Source organism: Athene cunicularia (genome assembly GCF_003259725.1).
Source record: "Athene cunicularia isolate RWA chromosome 11 unlocalized genomic scaffold, athCun1 chr11_part1, whole genome shotgun sequence".
NCBI lineage: Eukaryota > Metazoa > Chordata > Aves > Strigiformes > Strigidae > Athene > Athene cunicularia.
The window spans coordinates 10,880,252-10,903,351 of record NW_020799113.1 but is presented as its reverse complement, the minus strand read 5'-3'; the positions used below and the strand labels follow the sequence as shown (position 1 = coordinate 10,903,351).

Sequence of the window (23,100 nt, the reverse complement as noted above, 5' to 3'; positions counted from 1 at the left end):
CTCCCAAGGGGGGGGGGGGTGAGCGCCCGAGGTCGAGGGGGCCCCTCCTGACGCCCTGCCCCGCTGTGCCTTGCAGGGCTGCTGTACCGCCGCCTGCCGCCGGAGGAGACGGGGGAGCTGCGCCTCCAGGTACCGGCGGAGCCCCGGCCCGGCAGGACAGCCGGCGGGGGCGGTCCCGGGAGCAGCGTCTCCCGCCCGAAGCGCCCGTCCCGGGAGCTACTTGGCGATTTCAACTCTTTTCTCACACAGTCTTACTCGAAACAAAAGGAAGGGGGGTGGATTTGTGCCCGCGGGCGGGGGCGCCGGCCCTGGTTTCCCCAGTACGCTCCCTTTGGCTTCAGCGTTTGAAGGCACCGTTTCAAATTAAATGCAAAAATGGGCATTTCCTCACTAACAGACACATTAAACTGACGTGAGAAAGCCGTAGGCTGTCGTATGCTTGCACTCGACAGTGCGTGCACGGGGTTTCTGCACGTGAACATTTTCCATTTACGATTTACGTATGTGTAGATTTCCCATTCCTATGTTAAATTTGTCAGCTTGATAAAAACTGCTAGTCATCAGCAAGCTCTCAATGCAATTAAAATTTAATATTTTAAAGTATCTTTTAAAATATCCTTAGCTTCAGGGATCAGAAGAAGCCAAAGCGTTTGTAAATGCCTTCCTGAAGCGTAGTATGCCAAAAAAGAAAGATGAAGCTATCCAGGATATATTAACTCGGAAAGCTGTAGTTCTTGAGCATTATTCCCAAAAAAAGAGAAAGCAAAAGAGGAAGAAAACAAAAGGTTTTACTGCCAAACAAAGGCGAGAAATGCGTCTTTTTGAAATTGAGCCCGAACAGCAAAGGTAAGATCTTAAATATTTTCTTTGTGGGGTATGAGTGGGAAGTACATCAAAAGTATGTAAAAGTGACAGCATATGCGTGTGGATATTAACCCTTCAGTATGCAAAGTCAGTCCAAGACTCTGTGGCATTTCACTATGAAAAACAGTTCTCTTGTCTGTATAGTTGGAAAATTCATTTCTGTTTGTTACTTGTTCTCTTTCCTTTTGTATACCTAACTCAGATCAAAAACTTAAATCAGAGGTGATTTAAGTCAGACTGCCCATGACCAGAGTCAGAAATCTGCATCAGGTTCCTCAAACCAATGCATGTTGTGTAAAGCCCCTGCTGTTGCTAACAAAGTGGGGAGGTAAAGAGTAGAAATCTGTTTGGTCTTAGATGTATTCTCACCCTCTAAAACACATCACCATTTGGGGTTGATAGAGAGAAGCATACTTTGTACATTTTTTTCTACAGCAAACCTGATGTTTGAAGTGGGTTACCTTGCAGGTTATGAGGGCAGATAACAAAAGTTATGTTAGTTTTAACTCTGTAAATATGAATTACTTTAGTAAACAACCACTAGATTTTCTGATAAGTAAGTTCCTGTATACTACTTTTGCCTTTTTACCACAGATACACCATCTTTCTACCACTACATGAACTCTGGAAACAGTATATCAGAGACCTCTGTCATGGACTTAAACCAGATGCGTAAGTTGAAATATTTTTAAATTAGTATGGTTTTGATTTGGTAGATGTTTCCAGGGTTACTGAGTTACTGTTTGAAACATCATAGTTACTTGATAGGATATATACTACTTTTGTAAGTTTTGACCATGATTCCAGTAGTCAGAGTCACATTTTGTAAACCTAACTTTTGTTTTATTAACATTTTCTTTCCCTCTTCTCTAATCCCACTCTCTTCAAGGCAGCCACATATGGTTCAGGGCAAACTGCTAAAAGCTGATCTCCATGGAGCTATTGTTACAGGTATTCTCTTCGTTTTCTTTTACAAAATCATCTGAAGTAGACACTCCATTTCAGGGGGTTATTTTTGAATTCTTTTCAGTATCATTAACTCTAGAATCACATAGGTGAGATCATATGTCAATGGCTCTTGAAGATCATGTTGTTAGTTGCTCTGATTAACTGCGAGTTTTACCAGTGATTACTGTAACTGGTTTGAATCAGTCTGAAATAATGCAGTTTTTAAAATCGTGAGGCAACTGTAGAAGAGCAAAGAACTGCATCTTTCTAATACATACATACTTCTGTTCTTTCAGTCACAAAATCAAAGTGCCCCTCTTACGTTGGGATAACAGGAATCATTCTACAGGAATTTAAACACATCTTCAAAATTATCACTAAAGAGGACAAATTAAAAGGTACACAAGACAATTTTTGCTGTGCTTTTCTCAACTTGAACCTCCCAGAGTACATTGTTTTATGTCTGTGCTTTTAGTTCTTTGCATAGAGTGGCAGAAATCAGTGTCTTCACTGACCATGTAACAGCTCAATATTTTACCAAAAAAGTATCTCAAGTGAGAACTAAAAGAAAGCATTTCCAGGGAACCCAACATGATTATGTACACGGCTCGTTCATCTGATTCGCATGAGATGTTCTCTGCGGCACTTACTGCATGCTCCTGGAAGAGGATTAATTTAGTAATTCCAGTTTAAAATTTAGAGGGTTTGGTTATTTTTCTTTTCTGGCTAAAGCATTAAAACTTCGCAACATGGCAAACCTCAAGTCCACGTGTGAATAGTAACCCATGGTACATCAATATATTTTCATAACAGAAATTTACATTAGTTCACTTTTGTTAATTTTTTTCCTTTTGCATTTTCAGTTGTTCCCAAACTCAATAATGTATTTATGTTGGAGATTGATGGATTTATTTCCTACATCTACGGAAGCAAGTTCCAGCTTAGAGCGAGTGAGCGGTCTGCAAAAAAATTCAAGCTGAAAGGAACTATTGACCTCTGATTTCATGGAAAGTCAGAAGTACTAATAGAGATGTCCGCTGTTTTCCTGCAGTTTAAAGACCAGGTTTTCTGACAGATTAAAAATGGAATAGTTATGTGAAATACTTCTGAAGCATTTCTTACTGAAGAATGACTACTATCAGTTGTCTTTAAAGCAGTCTCTCAGACTGCTGGAGTTTGTTGTATCTGTTATTTGTATATAACATGCTGTCTTTTAATAAACTTTTATGATTAGTATGGATTACCTGGCTTCTGTTTCAATTTAAAATTATAAAGTTGCACAATGGAAGTTACCTCTTGTAACCCTGATAAATGTTACTGTCGCCCTCTCTATCAATTGGGCTTTCTCTGCCTATTATGTGCTTACAATGAGACTGGAGGTGATGACAGCTGCTCTTCTATATTCATCGTTCCTGGGCCAGCATAACATCTTCGCCTGGTGCAAGCATATGCAAGTAAGTTGTTTCAACTGATAGGTTTTACCTTGAATATCTCCTTCCCTGTGGTTAATATTGTTACAGGTAATATGTATGAGTGAAAATATAACCATACTAAACATGTAATGCAGCCCTACAAGCTGCTTACCAGGTGCTTACTAATAACATCCTCCTTTAAGGTTAAAGCAGATATGTCTGTATTAGTAATTACATATTGTTATGCCAAAGCGTAGGGAACACAACACATCACAAAAGAGGGAAGCACCTAAAGCTAGAAATTCAAAGATGGAAATGACCCCCATTCAATCTTGTAGTTCAGTTACCCACAAAATTGCTTTACGGAATATTTAACCTCTATTCATAGCTTTAGCCTTTTTTATATAGATTTAGATATGATATCTATGTTACACATTTTTAAAATACCTTTATTCTTATTAGTATATGTTACATACAGTTTTAAATAAGGCTAGTGTGGATGGCAATTTATATCACTTATGATCAGTACATCACTGGAACAGAAGTAGTCAGGTAGTTTCATAGTGTAAGTCTCAAACTCACCAACCACCCTTAATAAAACACCACTTAAGAAGCTTCTAGCATTTAAACCTTTTATAAATATTTGCTTTTTGCAACAGTCCACAACAGTGGTTGTAATGGAGACCACACATGCACCAGTGGAGACTGGGTCAGCTCTGAATACGCGTGCTTCATGTATCCTCAGCCACTTTTATATCTTTTTTCTTTTTTACTATATACTTCCAGGATCTTTTTTTTTATTGCCCAGATTACAGTGTCTCATCAACTAGGCAGGTTTGACTTGTTTGTGAGGTGGCAATGACGCCTGTATTTAGATCACTTTATGTTTTTCTGTTATAGAAGAGTCTCTATGGCATTTATATTATAAAGGTAGCTTTCAATTAAAATGATGTAGTCCATTTCAGGATCCAGTGAAAGACCTATATCTAAGAAAAGGAGTTTTGCCCTGTCACCATCCAAGCAATTGTAGCCAACCAGGGTCATGGCAAGGGCGGGGGGCACAGCTGTTCCTCACATATACTTACACACCAGAGCCTAATACTGGGGTTAGGAGGACAGCTCCAGTTAGAGCTCTTCAGTGCAGGGCACATGAACCATTTATCTGCCACAAGAAAGCCAAAAGGTCTTCACCACCTCCAACCCTCCCTAGTCCTGTGAAAATTGTGCCAGTCAGCCCTCAGTTGGCCTCCAGAGCTCCTACCTCCTTTCTGGAACCTGTTGCTGGGGGAGGTTACAGGAGAGGAGAACTGGATCTCCCTGGCATAATCCCTCAGACACAAACCAGATTCAGCATCACTCAACCAGACTGATCAGCTGAAATCACAGCATGGGCAAGAATAGTGTTTTTCAAGAACAGACTGTTTGTCTGCCCCCTTTGAAGTCCGGAAATAACAGAGTTGGTATGGAAATAAATATTTGCTGCAATTATATGAAGTACTGCCCTTGAGGTGAGGAAAACAGACAGGTTTTGCTAGAGATGTGAATTTCTTTACAGGGAAATACAGTCATTTCACACCAGTGGGAAACTAGGAGAAAGAAACACTGGGAAAGCTTTTGAAAATACCAATAAACACACTTGGAAGTACAAAAGAATAGCAGCTTTTTTCGATGAATTTATGTCTGCAAAGTAAGAATAAGATGTGTTAAAGTTGTTAGACCCAAGTTACTATTCTACCTAGTACTCATTATGTTGTCTGAAGTACTTAATGTTCTCTGAAATTAAATCCCTTAGTTTCCTATGAAAAGTCAGAATGAAAAACAAAGTGGTAGAAAGCATAAATCATAGCTGAAACTTTCCTTTCAGGACAATGACCTAATTTTAATTTTGCTCATAGCCTTCAGTGTAACATCTAATTAAGACATCTGTTAAATGCCTATAATATTAAATTAATAGGGGGAAGCTAATAGAACTTTATTGGCATAGTCCAGTTAATTAACATTAAGGGCCTTTAATGGATGTCTTAAATAGACGTCATTAATGAGAATGCCATACAAATTGGAATTTGGCACAATCATGTTTCATTGTGCTGTGAAGGACATACCATATTCTACCATATGGACACATTAGACGAACACGAAACAACTTCCCATAGCTACTGGCATTTCCATTTTTTAAACTTCCAGCAACCAAAAAAGAAAAATGCCGCCTAGCAGTCCCTTTCGATAAATAATAGCAAGACATTAATTATTTACAGTGAAGAGTGCTGAAGAAATGTTCAAAGGTCTCCTCAAGGTAATCACATGCTAATAGCACATAAAGACAGATGACAAATGAAGAATAACAAGAGACCTGAACAGCCAACACATTCAAGACACCGTTATTGCAGTTGGTAAATCACCTGAAGAGGCCTTTATGCAATGACTCAGTGAGGTGTTCTAAACAGCCCCTGTAAAACACTGAAGCTAAATCACTCCTACAGACTGCTGGTATCACCGTCTACCCATCAGCTCCTCCAACCACACCCCTGTTGTAGGGAGAGGTGCACGGAAGATCTCATGATGTACGGGAAGAACAGGGAACTAAAGATCTCGCGATGTACAGAAAGGCGTATAATAAAGCAATTGTGCAGTTAATAAACAACCCACCATAATTTGTTTGAAACCTCAAAATTGTAGGAAATTCTTGAAATTAAAACCAAGTCACATCTGAGAAAACATACAGAATATTCTATCTGAGGTTTTTTAATACTTCCTGTAAAAGATGGATTACACAGCAATACAACAGAAATCCCCAAAAACCTCCTGGGACTCTCCTCAGGAAACTCTACTAAGTTACTGAAATCACAGCAGCATGCAGCTGAAGTTAACTCTATGTATTCAAGGCACCCAATGTTTTAGAGAAGCATAAGAGAAAGCATAAAAATCTGATCTGGACCAAAGCCCTTTTTAATGAATTCTCAAATCTTGGATGAATACATCCCTCTGACAGACTTTGTCCATTGTAGCATTTTAAATCTGCGAGGACTTGTGTCAATGCAAGAGGTTAGAAGGAGTATCTAAGCCTCTTACAACCTTTGACCAAACAACTCTTGTTAAACAAACCTTAAAATAATTTGGAACAGTAACACATAGTCCTTAAAAAATAGTTGCATTTTGAAAAGGGGAAGTCCCAGCAAGGGTGAGTAGTATTTTTTACTAGAACAATGCCCCTATTGAACGGGAAAAGGACAGAATAAAGCTATACCAGGCTGTTTGATCTGCAAAAGGAAACTTCTTGTTCTGAGGTGCATACATAAAAGGTAGGTAAACCTGGCTTAGCTATTTCTACCATCATTTGCAAATCATAGGTTTAAAAACCTTGGCTGGAAACACTGGTGGTGTTTTCTAATGGAAAGAAACTAAAAAAATAGCATGGGATGCGAAAGAGTACAGAAGAAAAAACAGAGCAAGCTTGGAGTTCAGACTGAATAACAAATGGAAGGAGAATCAGTTTGGTAGGGGAAGCAAATCCTACAAGGAAAAGCTGCAGGTATTTGTTGGTGACACTGGTAATTCTCTGCATCATCTGCAGGCTTCCACTTTTCTAGGGAAAAAGATATTCCAATTTTTCTACAGATTGCATGTGTCACACAATAACCAACTAGGGGCTATTGGTCCCTCCCCACATAAGCACTTCATTTCTAGTATTCGTAAAGCTTTTACGGGAGATTTAGAGATAGCCTTTAATATTTTACTAATAAATATGAAGCAGTCCTTGAGAAGGGAACAAAAGCCACAGCATACCATCTAAAAAGGATTAAAATTTTTTTACTTTCCAAGGAAAATTATGTCCCTGGGCATTCAACAGCATGACTATGAAATGCTGAGTTTGCTACAGAGCTCTAAGAGCAGCCCAGGCCCACACTCTGCTGGGTGCTTCTGTCGGTGTGTGTGTGCCAAAGAACCAGCACACACCATAGAGCTACTGACAGGTTCACTATCAAATAACTTACATCTTTGCTTATAACTCCTTTTTTAAATAGCATCCTTTGCCGCGTATAACCAAAACAGTTTGTTCATTTTTTTCTACACTTCCTTCTACTCCTTTTAAGATTCACTTAAAAGGAAAGCTCTGATGTCAGACAGGACCCACTGTACTACCTTAGACCTAAGGCACCACCTTGCTCCTCTGCTTAGCAGCATGTTTTCAGGAAATAGGAGCAGTGCCTTCTCAAAACCAGGGCAACACTGCTTTAAATAGGGCAATTCCTCAGCCCCTTACCAGAGCAGTTACACGTGCTCACAGACCAGCTACGAGTCCCAAAAACATACACATACATATTTTCTAACAAAAAATTATGGTCATCTCATCATTCCTGCTGCAGTCACTGACACCTTCACACTGAAGACCACTGGATAGCCAATTCCCTAGCTCCTGCTGGTCATAGTCCTCCCTCAGCACACACTACAGTGTCCTTAAGCAACCTCCCTGTGCCTCCACAATGACCATATCATAGGTGATATGTAGGCTTCAGAATCCATGAGCTCTCCTTTCTGGCTCTAACAGCCCCATCTCCTACAGCCTACACAGCATGTGAGGTCTGAGCAGTACTAACAGGATGAAAAGCTTCTAAAGCCCCAAACCAATATGACAGCTGTATCAGGCCAGTCTCCTGCACCATCACAGCTGAGGCAAATGCCCAACTGGCCTCTTTGGCAACATCAAAACTCCAAACAAGCTCTTTTGATATGGGAAACACCTGAGTACTTTGAAAGACTGTGTCTTGTCAGCTGTGTCTCTTACCCCAACTGCACTGTCTTCCTGCACTCAAGGTGAGCTTGTTAGAATGCAGGGTCTTGGTGAGTAAAGCACATTAGTTGACTTATGTAACAAATGCTCACCTTCATTCATCTTGTTAGACAAATGAAAACTGGATTGAAAAAGCTTGTCATGCTACAACATTCACCAGACCATGGTCCTCCATACCACGTCAAATTATATGTCAACAACAGCCAATTCCATGGAATTTCACAGAGGTTTGACCCACCTTTGTCTCACACTCCCCCTCCTTAATTCTGTCATTCCTATGGTAACTAACTCCAATTCTGAATCACCTTCCCAACAGCATGTGATGAAAATGTATTCTTTTGGTAAGGCAGAAATCTCCCTCAGTGTACTGTTTTAATTAAATTAACGTGCAAATGTGAAAAATAGAGGCTCACGCATCCACTGCTGCTGAGAGGAGCAGTTACATCTGGCAAATACAAACCTCCTGGGCTGCAGAACAAACAGTACCTGACGTTCTACCTACAGACAGGCTTTGACACGTAGCTTTGCGCACTCCGCCTGTTGGATAGGGATTACAGAGAACTACAGAGAACCCAGCAACATTTAATACTGAATTAAGAGCTCTCCCTGTTAAGAGAGCTCTTTGCTGCTTTCTATTATTGTATTAGTCAGATAAGATACAGTACCTTAGAGGCATTAAGAAGAGAAAAAAATTGAGTGTACAATTGATTAAAATAACATAACTGATAGCTTTGAACCAGTATGCTGAAGGAAAAGGCACAAGCTAAACTTTACAATCTATCCTGCCCTGCTATTAGCCTGTTATTAGGCTATTACTTTCTTTCATTCTGCTAGGAACTATGCCCTTAGCAGCTACCTGCTGCCAAACAACACTGATTTAAAACATAATATTTTCATATACTTTCAGGCCCTGACCAATCTTCTAATAATCATCACCTTCTATAGGCAGCTGAACAGCATGTTAAAGATTTGCAGTACAGGCCTGTTAACAGAAATCTCTTCCTGGTGTATTAATAAAATAAAACTTATTTCTTTCAGCTCTTAGAATGAGCTCCTAGCCTCATGATATATGTGCATACTTTTGACTGAGACACTAATCTTAAAATATACAAAAATATGTTGTCAGAACATTAACTATAATATCCATGTAATAGTTTCTGAGATGTATGATACCACCAGAAATGCCAGAGGACTTTGGCTTGACCTCACAAATTTTAAATCAATAACCAAAATTGAATATAAAGTCCTCATATGCTTGTTAAAGGCAAAAGTTAAGACTTCAAAACAAAACCTCAAATGTGACTGCACACACTTGTCTATGTGTCAGGGCTTCTCAGCTGAGCCGTGCGGCTGTGGGGCCCCAGGCTTGTAACAGAATAGTAAGGGAAATCTGCTTGTTGTGTATGAGTCCAGCTGCCAATGCAGACCGCTGACTGCAAGCTCCTTGGCCATCCTCTAGTGTACAGATAGTATCAGCCCCAAAATGGACTCCACTTAATAGCACTGTTATTCTGGGAGGGCGGAAAAATAGGATGATGCATTTCTTGTAAATGTTAAAATAATCCCATAAATCTGAATAAAGTGATTTTTTTTTTTTTGGTGAAATTGTCTGCAACACTCTGCCATGCATATTCTTCCTCTAAAGGATTATTTCAGAATTATGGACTCAGAAATGTTCAGCTGGATAGTTCTTGGGTGGCTGAGGTGCTCACTGAAGAATTTAAATGATGTAATAGCTATTGAACACACCATTATATGGCTGCCTAATTAATGTAAATGATAGTTATGTCTCACTCACAGAGGATTATTTTACACGGAGGAAAATCTACTCACTGCCACAGTAGCCATTTCGATAGTTTTTATAGGAGCAGTTGCATTATGGCTTCATTGAGTAAAAGGTAAGTAGCCGTCCTAAATAATGAAGATTGAAGGTTTAATAGTCCCAATAAAGAATCTTGCAGGTTTTTTATTTCAAAAATTAGAGTTTGATTGCAAGCGTATGATAATGAGAGGGAAAAGAGCACTGGCACGTGGAATCCCTCTGCAGCTCAGGCTCCTTGGGAACTTCCATTTTTTCTGTGCAGAAATATAGAATAACGACAGAAAAAAAGAAAATAAGCTCGTCTTTACTCTTCATGACAGTGTGTCCAAACTCCAAGCCTCTCCCTGTGGCAACATTTCAGTGGATAAAGATATGCTGGATTGTGCCTATTATACTTAGAAGGCTGACATTACGGGAACAGCTGCACACGGCTGATCACATACACACAAATACCCTAAAATAATGTGAAGAGCCCAGCTTAGACCCATTTGAGTGATGATATGCAGACATAAGACAGCCTTGCAAACTTGTCTCAGAATTGTAGCCTATTACAGCAACTCTTTTTTGCGAGGCAACAGCCAAGGGACTCGGCATTTCTGTTACGAGACCCTATTTCCAAGGTTATATATCAGAGATTATAACAGCTATAAAAATTCAAATGAGATTTAAAACTTGGCATGAGCATTCTCACTTGGGATCTAGTATTTTTTAAGCAAATCTTTGCAGGAAAAGCTAAAAGTTTACTTGTTAGTTTAGGTCTCTATTGCTACATAATTTCCAATCTAGATTCTCACACACACCCCATTGCAGTACCCAAGTAATCTCTTTTCACAGCTGCGTTTTCAGAATGGCAGTTTGGAGCTAGGACAATTGATTTGACATTTGTTTCTCCAAACAGCAAACTTCCAAGAAGGGTTTTAAACGAACTTCTGTTCCAAGGCAGCCACTTTTTTTCAGCAATAAAACACCACATGTGTTTAAGCGAGTAAAAAGTGGCAACAACATTAACCTGAATTATGGTAACAATGACTACAAAACAAGCTGGCTGGGGATTTGCAAACACAGTCTCCAGATGTCTGCAAAAGATCTGATTTATCAAACACACTCCAGGCCGGATTTGTTGTGGGTTTGTACTTCCTAATAAAAGAGGTCTGTAGTATTTATTTACTGTTAGTGTCAGTGAAAGTGCTACGCTCGTGACATCTTTCAGAAAGGTGAGTAGATCCCTTCAGGAATAATCCATAGGATACCGAGAGAGCTACAGACCCTAGATACCAAAGCTTGGAATCACCAGTGAAACAAAACAGGATGAAGCTGAAAGTTAAATATAGGGAAAGAGAAAAAAGATCATAGAAATCAGAGGCAGCCTCAAGAGGAAACCTCGAGTAGCGCCAAGGGCAAGTCCAATGCACTTTGGCTGCAGGAACAGGTTAGAAATGCTAAATACAAGCCATGGAAGATGCAATCTTATTATATCAGCACAGCCTGTGGCCACTGCCAATGCCTCCCTCTCTGTGGGGGCCGTAAAAGCACCACACTGAAGAGTAAAGGCTAGTTCTACCTCTGGTTTCAATCCACAGCCTTGCTGCTGAGGCCATGATGAGAAGCCCTGGCCAGTGCTTACTTTAGGGATTATTTTTGTGATACGATTCCCTGCCATACAGGCGCTAGACTGACATAAATGCACTCTTTCCAAGCAGGACTCCACACAACCCTCCCCATGGGTAAGTGCTGCATGCAAATAACTCATCACTTGTGTTAGTGGAAGAGTGGAACAAGTACGGGCAGGAGCAATGGGGACATTAAATTTATGTTCCTTCACCTTCATTCTCACAGCTCTGCCATGCAGGAGTTTAGACTGAAAACTAATGTTTCATACAAAGAATAGAGGGTCCCTTATATCCTAGGCTCAATATCCAGGGAAAAAAACAGACACAATTAAATACATACATGGAAGTAAAAATAAGTAAAACACATGATCCACATTTTTAACTTTGCATCGACAGTGCAATACCTCCTATTTGCAATGGCTTGCAAACAACAGCTTTAGGACAGCACTGATCAAGATAACCACCTGTGTTTCTGATTTGTTGTGGTGGTGGGTTTTTTTCTTTAAAAAAGCAACAAAGTTGAGGCAATTCTTTAGGATTACTCAGAAAACCTAAGGCTTACTCAGAGAATAACAGCATTTTCTGGTTTTGAACAATGACTTACTTCTGTTTAAAACAAAATTAGTTACTAAGGTGAACAGATTGAGTAATCAAGCTCAATTAAGCATGCGCAATATGAACTGTAACAACATTCACTGTTTGGTGAAGTAATCAACCAGCTTTATTTTCTTTTGACTTCTGGCAGCCTACCTCAAAAAAACATTCATTCCTACTTCTACTCAGCCAGTATTTCTGTGAAGATGTATCATGAATTTTAGCTACTTTGCCAAAGATAATGTTGGGGAGGGGGAAACAAAGAAAAACATCCTTCAGCTATAAGCAGGAGACAATATTAACACCTATACAGGTACCAAGCTTTGCTGGTATGGTCCACACTCTGACCAAACATTGTTTTCACGTAGGAGAGCGATGCTGTGCTTTGGAAGACAAGCCACTTCTGGGGCTACACATTTAAGAGAATGTTTCAAAAGATAATTTTCTTCCCACGCAGCAGAATGGTTTGTAGCTTCACAAAACTACATTAAAAACTTGTGGCTTGGCTCTGAGGCACAAGTATTTTAATTTATTATTATTATTATTACTGTTGGTTTTGTTGTTGCTTGTGTAGCAGCTATAAAAATCTCACTTCCTTCTATGCCCAGAGCAACACATTTTGCTTTGGTACCAGAAGATGGAGCCACATGCTCACAGTTTTAAAGTGATTTTTTTTTTCCCCTATTCTCACAGAAAAGCCATCTATGAAGCAGACAGTGCCTAGAAACTGCTCCCTTACCTTAGATGAACTCGCCTTTTTACTGCGTCTATGTATACTGCTAATCCGGTGCATGCCTTATCCTGTGTCAGCTGCCTTTCTCAGATGTTTCCATAACAACTGAATTTTCCTTACAGCAAATGCATTTCCTGAATTACCTACCCTACCATCTATGCCTGCCATTCCACCAGGCATCCTACTGAGGGAGCTGGTGGAAGTGCTCACCAAACCACTTTCAATCATTTATCAGCAGTCGAGGCTAACCAGGGAGGGCTCAGTCGACTGGAAGTTAGCAAATGTGATGCCTATCTTCAAGGGCCAGAAGGAGGATCCAGGGAACTACAGCCCATCAGCCTGACCTCAGTGCTGGGGAAGGTTGTGGAGCAGATCATCTTCCGTGCCACCACACAGCATGTACAGGACCACCAGGTGCTCAGGCCCAGTCAACATGGGTTTACGAAAGGCAAGACCTGCTTGACAAACATGATCAACCTTCTACAACAAGGTGCCACGCTTAGCGGATGAGGAAAGGCTGTGCATGTTGTCTACCTTAAGTTTAGTAAAGCCTCTGACACCGTTTCCCACAGCATTGTCCTGGAGAAACTGGTTGCTCATGGCTTGGGTGGGCATACTCTTCACTGAGTAAAAAAAACTGGCTGGATAACTGGGCCCCACGACTTGAGGTGAATGAAGCTAAATCCAGTTGGCAACCAGTCACAAGTTTCTGTTCCCTCACCTGTTCTGTTTAGTATCTTTATCAATGATCTGGACAAGAGGATCAAATGCACCCTGGGTAAGTTTGCAGATGACACCAAGTTGTGTGGGAGCACTGATCTGCCTGAGGGTACGAAGGGTCTACAGAGGGATCTGGACAGGCTGAAGTGATGGGCCGAGGCCAGTTGTATGAGGTTCAACAAGGCTCAGTGCTGGGTCCTGCACTTGTGTCACAACAACCCCACGCAACGCTACAGGCTTGAGCAAGAGTGGCTGGAAATCTGCCTGGCAGAAAAGGACCTGGGGGTGCTGGGTTGACAGCTGGCTGAATATGAGCCAGCAGTGTGCCCAGGTGGCCTATAGCATTCTGGCTTGTATCAGAAATACTGTGGCCAGCAGGACTAGAGAAGTGATTGTCCCCCTGTACTTGGCACTGGTGAGGCCACACCTCAAATACTGTGTTCAGTTTTGGGCCCCCCACTAGAAGAAAGACATGGAGGTGCTGGAGCATGTTCAAAGAAGGGCAACAAAGCTGGTGAAGGGTCTCAAGAACAAGTTTCATGAGGAGCAGCTGAGGGAACTGGGGTTGTTTAGTCTGGAGAAAAGAAGGCTCGGGGGAGACCTTATCGCTCTCTACAACTAACCGAAAGGAGGTTGTAGCAAGGTGGGTTTCAGTCTCTACTCCCAAGTAACTAGCAATAGGACAAGAAAAAATGGCCTCAAGTTGCACCAGGGGAGGTTTAGATTGGATAATAGGAAAAATTTCTTCACCCAAAGGGTTGTCAAACATTGGAACAGGCTACCTAGGGCAGTAGTTAAGTGACATGAAGGTATTTAAAAGATATGCAGATGTCATGCTTAGGGAAATGGTTTAATGCTGGACTTGGCCATGCTAGGTTAACAGTTAGAACTGATGATCTTAAAGGTCTTCCAACCCAAACGATTCTAAGATTCTATTCTATTAGGGCTTTCCTTTGTTGGCTACTTGCTTTGTGTCAGCTGTATGAGCAGCCCGTCCTAGAGAGTCAGATCAAAGCAAGATAATGGCATTCCTAATAAAGCTAGCAGAGATCTTTCAGGTGAAATGTTTATTGTTCAAGAACATTGTCAGGTCCTTCCATGTCCTTTCCTGACCAGACAATGTCCCAAGTTACTATAGAACTCTTTTAAATACAGATTTAATTATTCTTTTTGCCACTCTTTCAGACTGATCTCAGGCAGCAGAAGCAGGCAACTAGTTTTACTCTCATTCATTTCCTCAGTACGATGCCATAACCTCTTTATAACAAATCCTCCACCACAACATTTAACATCCTTCTAACAGGACATAAAAAATGAAGTCAGCAAAACATTCTAGCAAAGTGGTTCACCAAACCGAAAAAAAAAATTATGTTTTACAGAATCTAAACATGGGACAAAGCATGCTGCCTCTATAACCCTGAATGCTGCAACCTGCTATCAGCAGTAGATATTGACACATGGCTTCAGGTCCCACCAGTCCCTGGGGAAGGACTGTTTGATGGGCAAGAGCAGAAGGGTGTGTATAACACTGAATGGAGTCCACAGCAGGTGAGACGGTGAGACTGACACAAGTGCCATGCTCTATCCAGAGCTCGTAGGTACCACAAGGCAGCTTTGGCATGTGGAACAACTAGAGTAATAGTTACTACTAATTCTCAGCTTTTATTTAAAAAAACTGTACTTGTAAGCTTATCGCCACCAATTCATTAAAGGCACCTGCACCACAAAACTGGAGAAAATGTCATACTGATCCTTTCTCCCCCCATTTACTTCAGTGCTGTAGCTGAAAGCCCAATGACAGCTTTGGTTGCCAAGATCTCTGAGCAGTGTATCTAGCACTCCTTGTATGATTCTTGGACAGACACTTAAAAACTTGGAATTGCTTCCTTTGCCTGGAATATATGAACAGTACTCAAAGTCCTCAGGGGTGCACTACATTTGGGAATCACTTTGGGGCTATGAAAGCACTCTGTAAAGGCACAAGGGAGCTGTGGGTTGGGGTGCTAAGGCATGCCTCAACATGAACAAAAAAGACTTTCATACTCTTCCCATCCACAGTCTGGGTCCCTTGCAGAGCAGCCACAGCTGTAGCAGTGGTCCCAGTCAAAATGCAGGAGGTGGAGAGATCTCAGCCATGCACCCAGTGCAGGCAGAGGTCAGCTGTGCAGCAAAGCCACCAAAAGCGGCTGTAACCTGCATCTACCAGGCTTAATCTGCATTAGACTACAAAGCCCACAAAGGACAGCCGGGCACCACTTGTACAGTATGTTAGATGTATCCCAAATACATCACCGGCACTGTTCATGCTCTCTTTGCTCAGAGAGAAATGGAAATCCCAGGCAGAAGTACAGGATTCCTACCAAAGATCTGCACTGAGATGATGGCAAACTGAGGAAATTGCCAGGAGGAAGCAGAAGAGGCCACACTGTTGCCTGACTATTGTGTCTGCAAGATGGACAAGAATTTGAACTCCTTTGTAAGGAGACCAAACATATCACTTAATAAAAACAAGGCATCCTACAATGAACCTCTCTTTCCCATATTTATTCCTTGCTAAACACAGCAGTGCACAGATTATAGGAAATGGTTTTACATTTAACTTCAACCCCAAGTGGTAAAGAAACGGATTGTATCTCACAATGTAAATTTGCATCTACCATCATTTAATGGATGTTTTATACATGGTATGTACTACTGTGTTTTTATGGAAAGGCAAAAAAATTACTTGGGAATTTGTTTTTAATTAAGCAATAAGGCTCAATGGGGTACTGCTATCATGCAATAAAACCACTCCTGGGGTGTTGTGAGGCATTTGGTCCAGATGAGTGCTTCAAATCACCCCCAGATTGTGATTAGATGATTACTCCCTGGAGTTAATATTAGATGGTTCTCTCTAGAGGTGCCTTATTGCTATTATAAAAGTCTTCAACATGGGGAAACTAAGTAGCTTTTGTGCTTGAAGAAGATGAAGTTTGCAGTTTCGACTGTTGAGTGGCTGTCTGAGCTGTGTGGGTCCCATAGATCAATTCACCTATTTAGCATGCGTGAAAGATCATCTCAGTGCATTTCTTTGACCCAAACAGTTTTACAATTAAGTGGCTTCCTTTTTTCTAGAAGATGGAAGGATATAAAGAGCAAACAACCCCAAAGTAAAGCAATCCCAAGACAAGGCACTGAGGAATTTGATTCTGAGATATGTATTACTGCTTTATCTTTTTGTAGGGAATAATGAATCCTAATCACTATTATGCTAATTGTATTAATGAAGGCTAATGCATGCAGTAGCGGTAAGAGATTCTCCCAAGTTGGGTGCATGAAGAGGTACATGGCCTGAGGCATTTGTGGGGGCTCCCAAGCTAATGAATTCAAACAGCCCAAATGGTACAGAGCTAAACTGTGGTGCCCTCCCCTGCCTCACCCCAGTGGCTCTTCAGGGCTGAAGTTAGAGAAGAAATATTTCATTCTGAGAAAGACAAAAAAAAAACCCACCCAAGCAGAAAACAAAAGCCAAAGCTTCCTGCATATTTCAGTATACCATCAAGAGACAAATCTCCAGAAAACATTAACTCTTGCAGTTCCCTTCCACTCCCAAAAAGGCAGGATGGTAGCACATGCACATGGACAATTTTTGCACAGCTTGAGACGAAGTACAGAGCAGAATCCTCAACTCCTCCTTCAGATGTCCCTCAACACCCCACCACACACCTGCTATTACACAAAATCCCTCTGCTTTCTCAAGCAAGCAATAATTTTTACACTTCACAAATTAAGGTGTGATCCTTCACACATCCTCTGTACCCTAGACTATGTCACATCACATATACTGCGCAGCCTGGGCAGCAATACACCCTCTAAAAGCCAATAAACCTCTTCCACCTGGTAAGAAGTCCCCATGGTTCCTCCTTCAGCTCAGCACCTTGCCATTTAAAGATCCAGCATGCCAGTGGATGGGGGTCTGCTCTCTTGGTTTCCAGGGTATCAGCAGAATACCTTGAAAAAAAACACACCGCCTTTCTGTTTTCCGTTATATTTGAAGAACAGGAAAGGAAACAAGGATTTCCTTTTTTTCTCCTTCCCCTTTCACAAAGCACTATGTACTCAAAGCATAAAACTTCCCCAAGCAATCACAGCAGATGCCTTCCTGCACAAAAGGCATTGATGTGGGGCAAGGCATAGGTCCCTTACAAAGAGATGATTTTTCCTTTCTGAGCGACACACACACACACTCAGCCTGGGTAGCAGTTCCAAAGGAAAGAGACCAAAGCATGTTCTTCAGATAAACAGCAGCTATATCCATGGGCAAAGCAGGGTTTATGAATGAAACTCTTTTATGTGTCTTTGACTAATCAGTCAATCATAAGTGAACACATTTACATCTTTTTTAATTAACTGATGATTATCATACTCTTGTTCCCTGTGCTTTTTCCCCACTTTAATATTTGAAATGCCTAATCTACCTAAGTTTAGTGTTTGAAATACCTAATTGTTCACCATGATTTATCTCATGCAATAAAAGCACACTCTGAATATGAGATCACTGTGTAAAGAGAATAACAATAGTAGGAAAAGAGTTCAGATGAAGCACATGCACAGAATGGTGTTATTCTGGAATCTGGCTGAGCCCAAAAGATGCAGTACTCTGTCACAGCATGCTGTAAAATGCTTTTAGCAGCTTTTTTTAGACACATCATTTTTTTCCACATTAATTTCAGAAGTTTTTCCATTAACATGACACCCCCTGTCTGCACTGAATACCTGCACCTTCTCACAGTTCTGGCATTTCATACTCTCTTACCTCACCTCTTTCTCACCTTCCCCTTTCATACTTTGACTGGAACCTGCTCCCATTACTGGGGAACACTACTCAGAAATAGTGGTCTGGCAGCATGCCAAACCTGCTGCTCACTTGTCAGTGCATACTCACCTGTCCCGCTCCTCTGAAGAGAGCAAACTTCTGAGCTTTCCCTGTTGTATGTCCCTGTACTGGGCAGTACAGGGTGCACCCTGGAGACTCACAGCGACCAATCCATTTGATAGATCCACTCAGAAAAAGAACATCAAGCTCATGCTGTTAAGGATGAAAGCAAGCATGGGTTAGTGACACAAGCTGAAAAAATTGAGACTAGGTAACCTGGGTTAAAAAAACACCTTTTCCACTGAAACAATGCAACCCCTTCCTTACTGGTACATGCTCACTTCTCAGCTACAAAATGTCCTTGCTACCTTCCACCCAGCAGCCCACATGGCAGAAGCCACAGGGCTCTCATGGGGCATGTGGCATAGGTGCTCTGGGAGGCAGGGAAAGAGTTGCTAGTGGGGGACAGTGGGGGAGTTTCTGCACAAGGTGCACAGCACCGCAGTCCTAGCAGCCGCAGCTTTCCACTCACCACTTCACACAGCCAGCCCCAGAGGTCCAGCATGCCCTCCTGACATCCACCGTGCTCCTACACACTCTCTGCTTGACCTCGTGAGTATAAATCAGTGCATCTGGTTTTGCTCATGGTTTTAAGTTTCAAGTTTTATGTTTCCTGGTCACAGTATACTCTGTCATGCAAAATGGTACACACCAATGGCATCATATAAAGAACGTTCCAGTGACAAAATACCCTGAGTGTTTTACAGTTAAGAAGGAGGATGTAAATGGAACTACATATTACATGCTGATCCAAAACAAATTAAAACTCTTACCAGCCTTGGGATCAGATCTTCTAACCACTACTGTGATTACAGTTACAGACCACTGTGAAGACAGCAAAACTGGCTTAGCTGGAAAACCCCTAACATTCCTCTCTCTCCCACTGTATGTTTCACTACTCTTATTTATCACTGAATATAAAGAAGCAACAAGCAAAATACCTATGTCTTCACAGCACTGTGACCCACAGACAACTGACAATGCTTAACATAAATACCAGTATACAGTCTAAAGATAAGATGGGTTTCAAACCCTTCTTGTAGTGCTGATAACCAGGGAGAACACACAACCCCTTCTTGCTTTTTCCTAGAACCCAACCTGAGAGCAAATATTTATTATGTGTTTATACACAGCATTTAAATTTAGCCTCTGCTGTTTACCTGCTGGGTCATCACTGGTTGCTCAAGACTTCAGCTCCAAATCTACCTAAAGGCCATGTACAGCACGACACAAATGTGACCAGAAGAACTGGGCTGAAGGTTTGAGCAGGGAAGAGCAAGGCACAGCAAACATTCTCTTATGATGGAAACTTAGAACTTTAGAATCTGCAAGCACAACTGGTTTTGTGCTCCTTGAACATGACAGCTTTTGTAACAATCACTGAGATTTCTGAGCTGGGGTACGATTCTGTGGTGAGGCACATGAGGCCATGAGTCAGGAGCTCTGGGGGATGTCCCTCAGCCTCCCAGGTGGTTCACTCCGAGCCAGAGCCTATTGCTGCAGAAAAAAACAGCAAGCAAACAACCCACTACTCCTGCTTCAGTGATCAAGCTGCACGTGACTATATGTAAGTCTCCAAGTTTCAGTTTTATCCTCTGTGAGGGTACAAACCCTCATATGGTTATCAGAATTTACGCTGCACTTCAAGATCCTTAAAGTGCTGCACGTATGCAAAGCACAGCAATGCCATTGTAAAAACAAAAGCACACTGATTGTGTATTGCTTCCTGCAGAAGACAGAGGAGCAAGCAGGTCTCAAGGTCGCTTTCAGGAACACTTTCATCACGGACAATCTTTTCGCAGCCAGGCTCCCAGGAACCACTCAAGAAGTGGTAACTTCCTGCAAGTGGGTTGAGAGAAGCCCTGAGAACACAAGGACCCTCTGAAATGGGTTTGTCTGGCAGCAGTTAAGGCATGTGGACAAGTGATATTTTGAAAACGAACATTCTGAAGTTTTCAGTCTGTACTGAGGGAGCTGAGCTGGGCTCCGATTTCTGTACCAACAGACTTGGAAGCACCTCATCTCTAAAACACGCTAATGATGGCAGTAGGGCTTCAGAGACACAAATCAGTCACAACAATTCATACATTTCTAAAATAAGCTGATGAGGTGGATCCAACAGGAGCTAGATCAGACAAACATTCATCCCTCCACGCACACTGCAGTCTCACAGAGATGTTATTCAGGACAGATGTTATTCATGCTTACAAGTAACCTGTATAATGAACACACAGTGACTTACTCACTCATTAGGTAATAAGAGTATTCCATAGTTAAAAGCTGACTTGTCCACAGATTAAATGCCCCATGTAGTCAATTAGTTAAAAACAGTCTTTCCTACGATCACAGTGGGTTCCTAATATCCCAAACTAAATGTCAATACTGAGTTTTATTCAAAATAATTTTATTAAATGTCTGGGTTTTTTTAAAAAACATGCACTAAACATACACTGAGCTCAGAATTTAACAGATGTTTTTGTTACTATTATAATCTAATCTTTTCATGCAGGCTGTTTTAGTAATTTTGCCACTAGAAGATAATAAAAAGCCATCTTCTCCCCTGCAGAGCTTACCTTTGGCTGACTCAGCTGAGCAGCTGCAGTTTCCTTTACTTGCTTTGAAATTATTGCATCCCAGTTGGGCAAGATATTTCTGCTAGTGAGAAACAAGTGGTTTTGGAGAAAATGCCAGAGGCAATAGATCAGATAAAGTCTCTACCTTGCTCCAGTTGCATTAAAAGCTGGTAATTTGGGCTGCAGCTTTTTCAAGTGGTCCCACAAATGTTTCGCTTTTACAGCCAGGAAAAAAAGAGCTCCTGAGCCTGCCTATCAAATAGCTCTTAAGATTACTGATTAAACTCTCGAGTCTGTATCTCAGTAAGGCATTCAAACAAGGATGTAATAGCTTCCAAAACAAACAAGCAAAATACCAACAGAAAGTCAGCTCTCAAGTGCAACTGCTGACTGCACATCCAGTGTGTACCTCAAGGCTTCCCTTGCCTCATGCATCAGTTGCCTGAACACACCTCCACATTCTGACTGAAGAGAAAGTAGAAACAACATTGAAATCCCAGGCTGTTGGGCTAACCCAACACTATGTCTGGCTGACTAGTAATAGCTATTGCCCAGGTAAGCGTATTGAGAAACAACAAGAAAAATAAATCAAAGTACTACATCTCAGTGATAAAGACTATGATTAGGATAACATGAGAGCAAATTCAGAATAATTTTAGCCTATAGAGTAATGCTGTGGTTTAACCCCAGCTGGCAACTAAGCACCACACAACTGCTTGCTCACTTCCCCCTGGTGGAATGGGGGAAAGAATTGCAAGAGCAGGAGTGAGAAAACTCGTGGGTTGAGATAAAGGCAGTTTAACAGGTAAAGCAAAAGCCGTGTGCACAAGCAAAGGAAAACAAGGAATTCATTCAGCACTTCCTACCAGCAGGCAGGGGCTCAGCCATCCCCAGGACAGCCGGGCTCCGTCACACGTAATGGTGACTTGGGAAGACAAACGCCATCACTCCGAACGTCCCCCCTTCCTCCTCCTTCCCCCAGCTGAATATTGAGCATGATGTCCTATGGTCTGGGATATCCCTGTGGCTGGTTGGGATCAGCTGTCCTGGCCGTGTCCTCTCCCAACGTTTTGTGCTCTCCCAGTCTCCTCACTGCTGGGGTGAGAAACAGAAAAGGCCTTGACTCTGTGTAAGCACTACTCTGCAGTAACAGAAACATCTCCGCACTATCAACACTGTGTTCAGCACAAATCCAAAACAGCCTTGTGCTAGCCACTGTGAAGAAATTAACTCTATCCTAGCCAAAACTAACACAGAAAACAAAATAACAGTTTAAGAGTAATAAACTATGGCTGGTTAGATCTGAATTATTCTGGCAGCTAAGACAAACTGACATACTTAGTTCAGCACTTTGTATATTTACAGTTAGCTTTATGTAAAAAAAAAACATTTTGTCGAGGATTTTCTAAACTGGGCAGATCTCCCCAGAGCTAGAGGACTGCTTGCAGGGCAGCCAGGACGGAGACTGGTGGTATCCAGGCTCAAGGCAAAACAGGTCTCAGTTGCAAGAACCGGTCTGCAAAGTCTCTGCCCCGTCTTCCACTGACAGACCACTCCGTCCTGCTCTCCCACAAGGACGGGAGGCCCCACACTGGAGCACTAGCAATAACCTGAAACCACTGCCCAGCCCAGGCGCCTGCCCTCTGTGGTGAGCTCTCTTCCCCGAGGTTTTCAGAAGTCTGTTGACGACCAGATGACCCTCTCTGTAACCCTCCCTCATACGCTGCCAGGGAGCCACATACTGCAGCTAACGTAGTCCATGTCCTCGTTCATCTGCTCATCTGACACAAAGTGTGAAGAAATAAGGTCTTGTGGAAACTCTCGTGACTGCCCAAGCACTTTAGCTCTAAAGTGAATCAGAAACTTCCCAGTCCACATTATTATTAGCAAAGAAAACGAAAACCTGGAAAGAAAAACCCATTTCTAATACCTTGACAAGTCCATCAGTTCCCATTAAAAATAGAAAAGCTATTACAGAAAGAGAGCGAGCACCTGAATTATAGATCAGCACAGGCCCGGGTACCTGGGAGCCGTTCTACAGCGCAGGCACGGAGCTGAGCTCGGCTCTCCCGCGCCTCTGGCCCGGGGCACCCGCAGCGGTGCTGGGGGGCCCCGCGGCC

At 41.9% G+C, this 23,100-nt stretch overlaps 1 protein-coding gene and 1 long non-coding RNA gene across 2 annotated transcripts in view; one reads left to right on the top strand and one right to left on the bottom strand.

The window, feature by feature from the left end:
• POP4 (POP4 homolog, ribonuclease P/MRP subunit) overlaps positions 1–3,374 on the top strand; it is a 3,486-nt gene extending 112 nt beyond the window's left edge. The window contains exons 2-7 of the mRNA XM_026856692.1: positions 77–129; positions 623–846; positions 1,459–1,536; positions 1,754–1,815; positions 2,109–2,210; positions 2,676–3,374. Of these exons, the coding sequence (XP_026712493.1) occupies positions 77–129; positions 623–846; positions 1,459–1,536; positions 1,754–1,815; positions 2,109–2,210; positions 2,676–2,812 (656 nt within the window). The 3' untranslated portion in view covers positions 2,813–3,374. The remainder of the gene's footprint in view (positions 1–76; positions 130–622; positions 847–1,458; positions 1,537–1,753; positions 1,816–2,108; positions 2,211–2,675) is intronic.
• Positions 3,375–17,389: 14,015 nt separating this feature from the next.
• LOC113484354 lies at positions 17,390–23,080 on the bottom strand. The gene is made up of 3 exons (XR_003399210.1): positions 22,973–23,080; positions 18,417–18,560; positions 17,390–17,482 (listed from the first exon to the last, which is right to left on the bottom strand). It is a non-coding gene; the product is annotated as an uncharacterized LOC113484354 (long non-coding RNA).
• Positions 23,081–23,100: the final 20 nt, after the last annotated feature.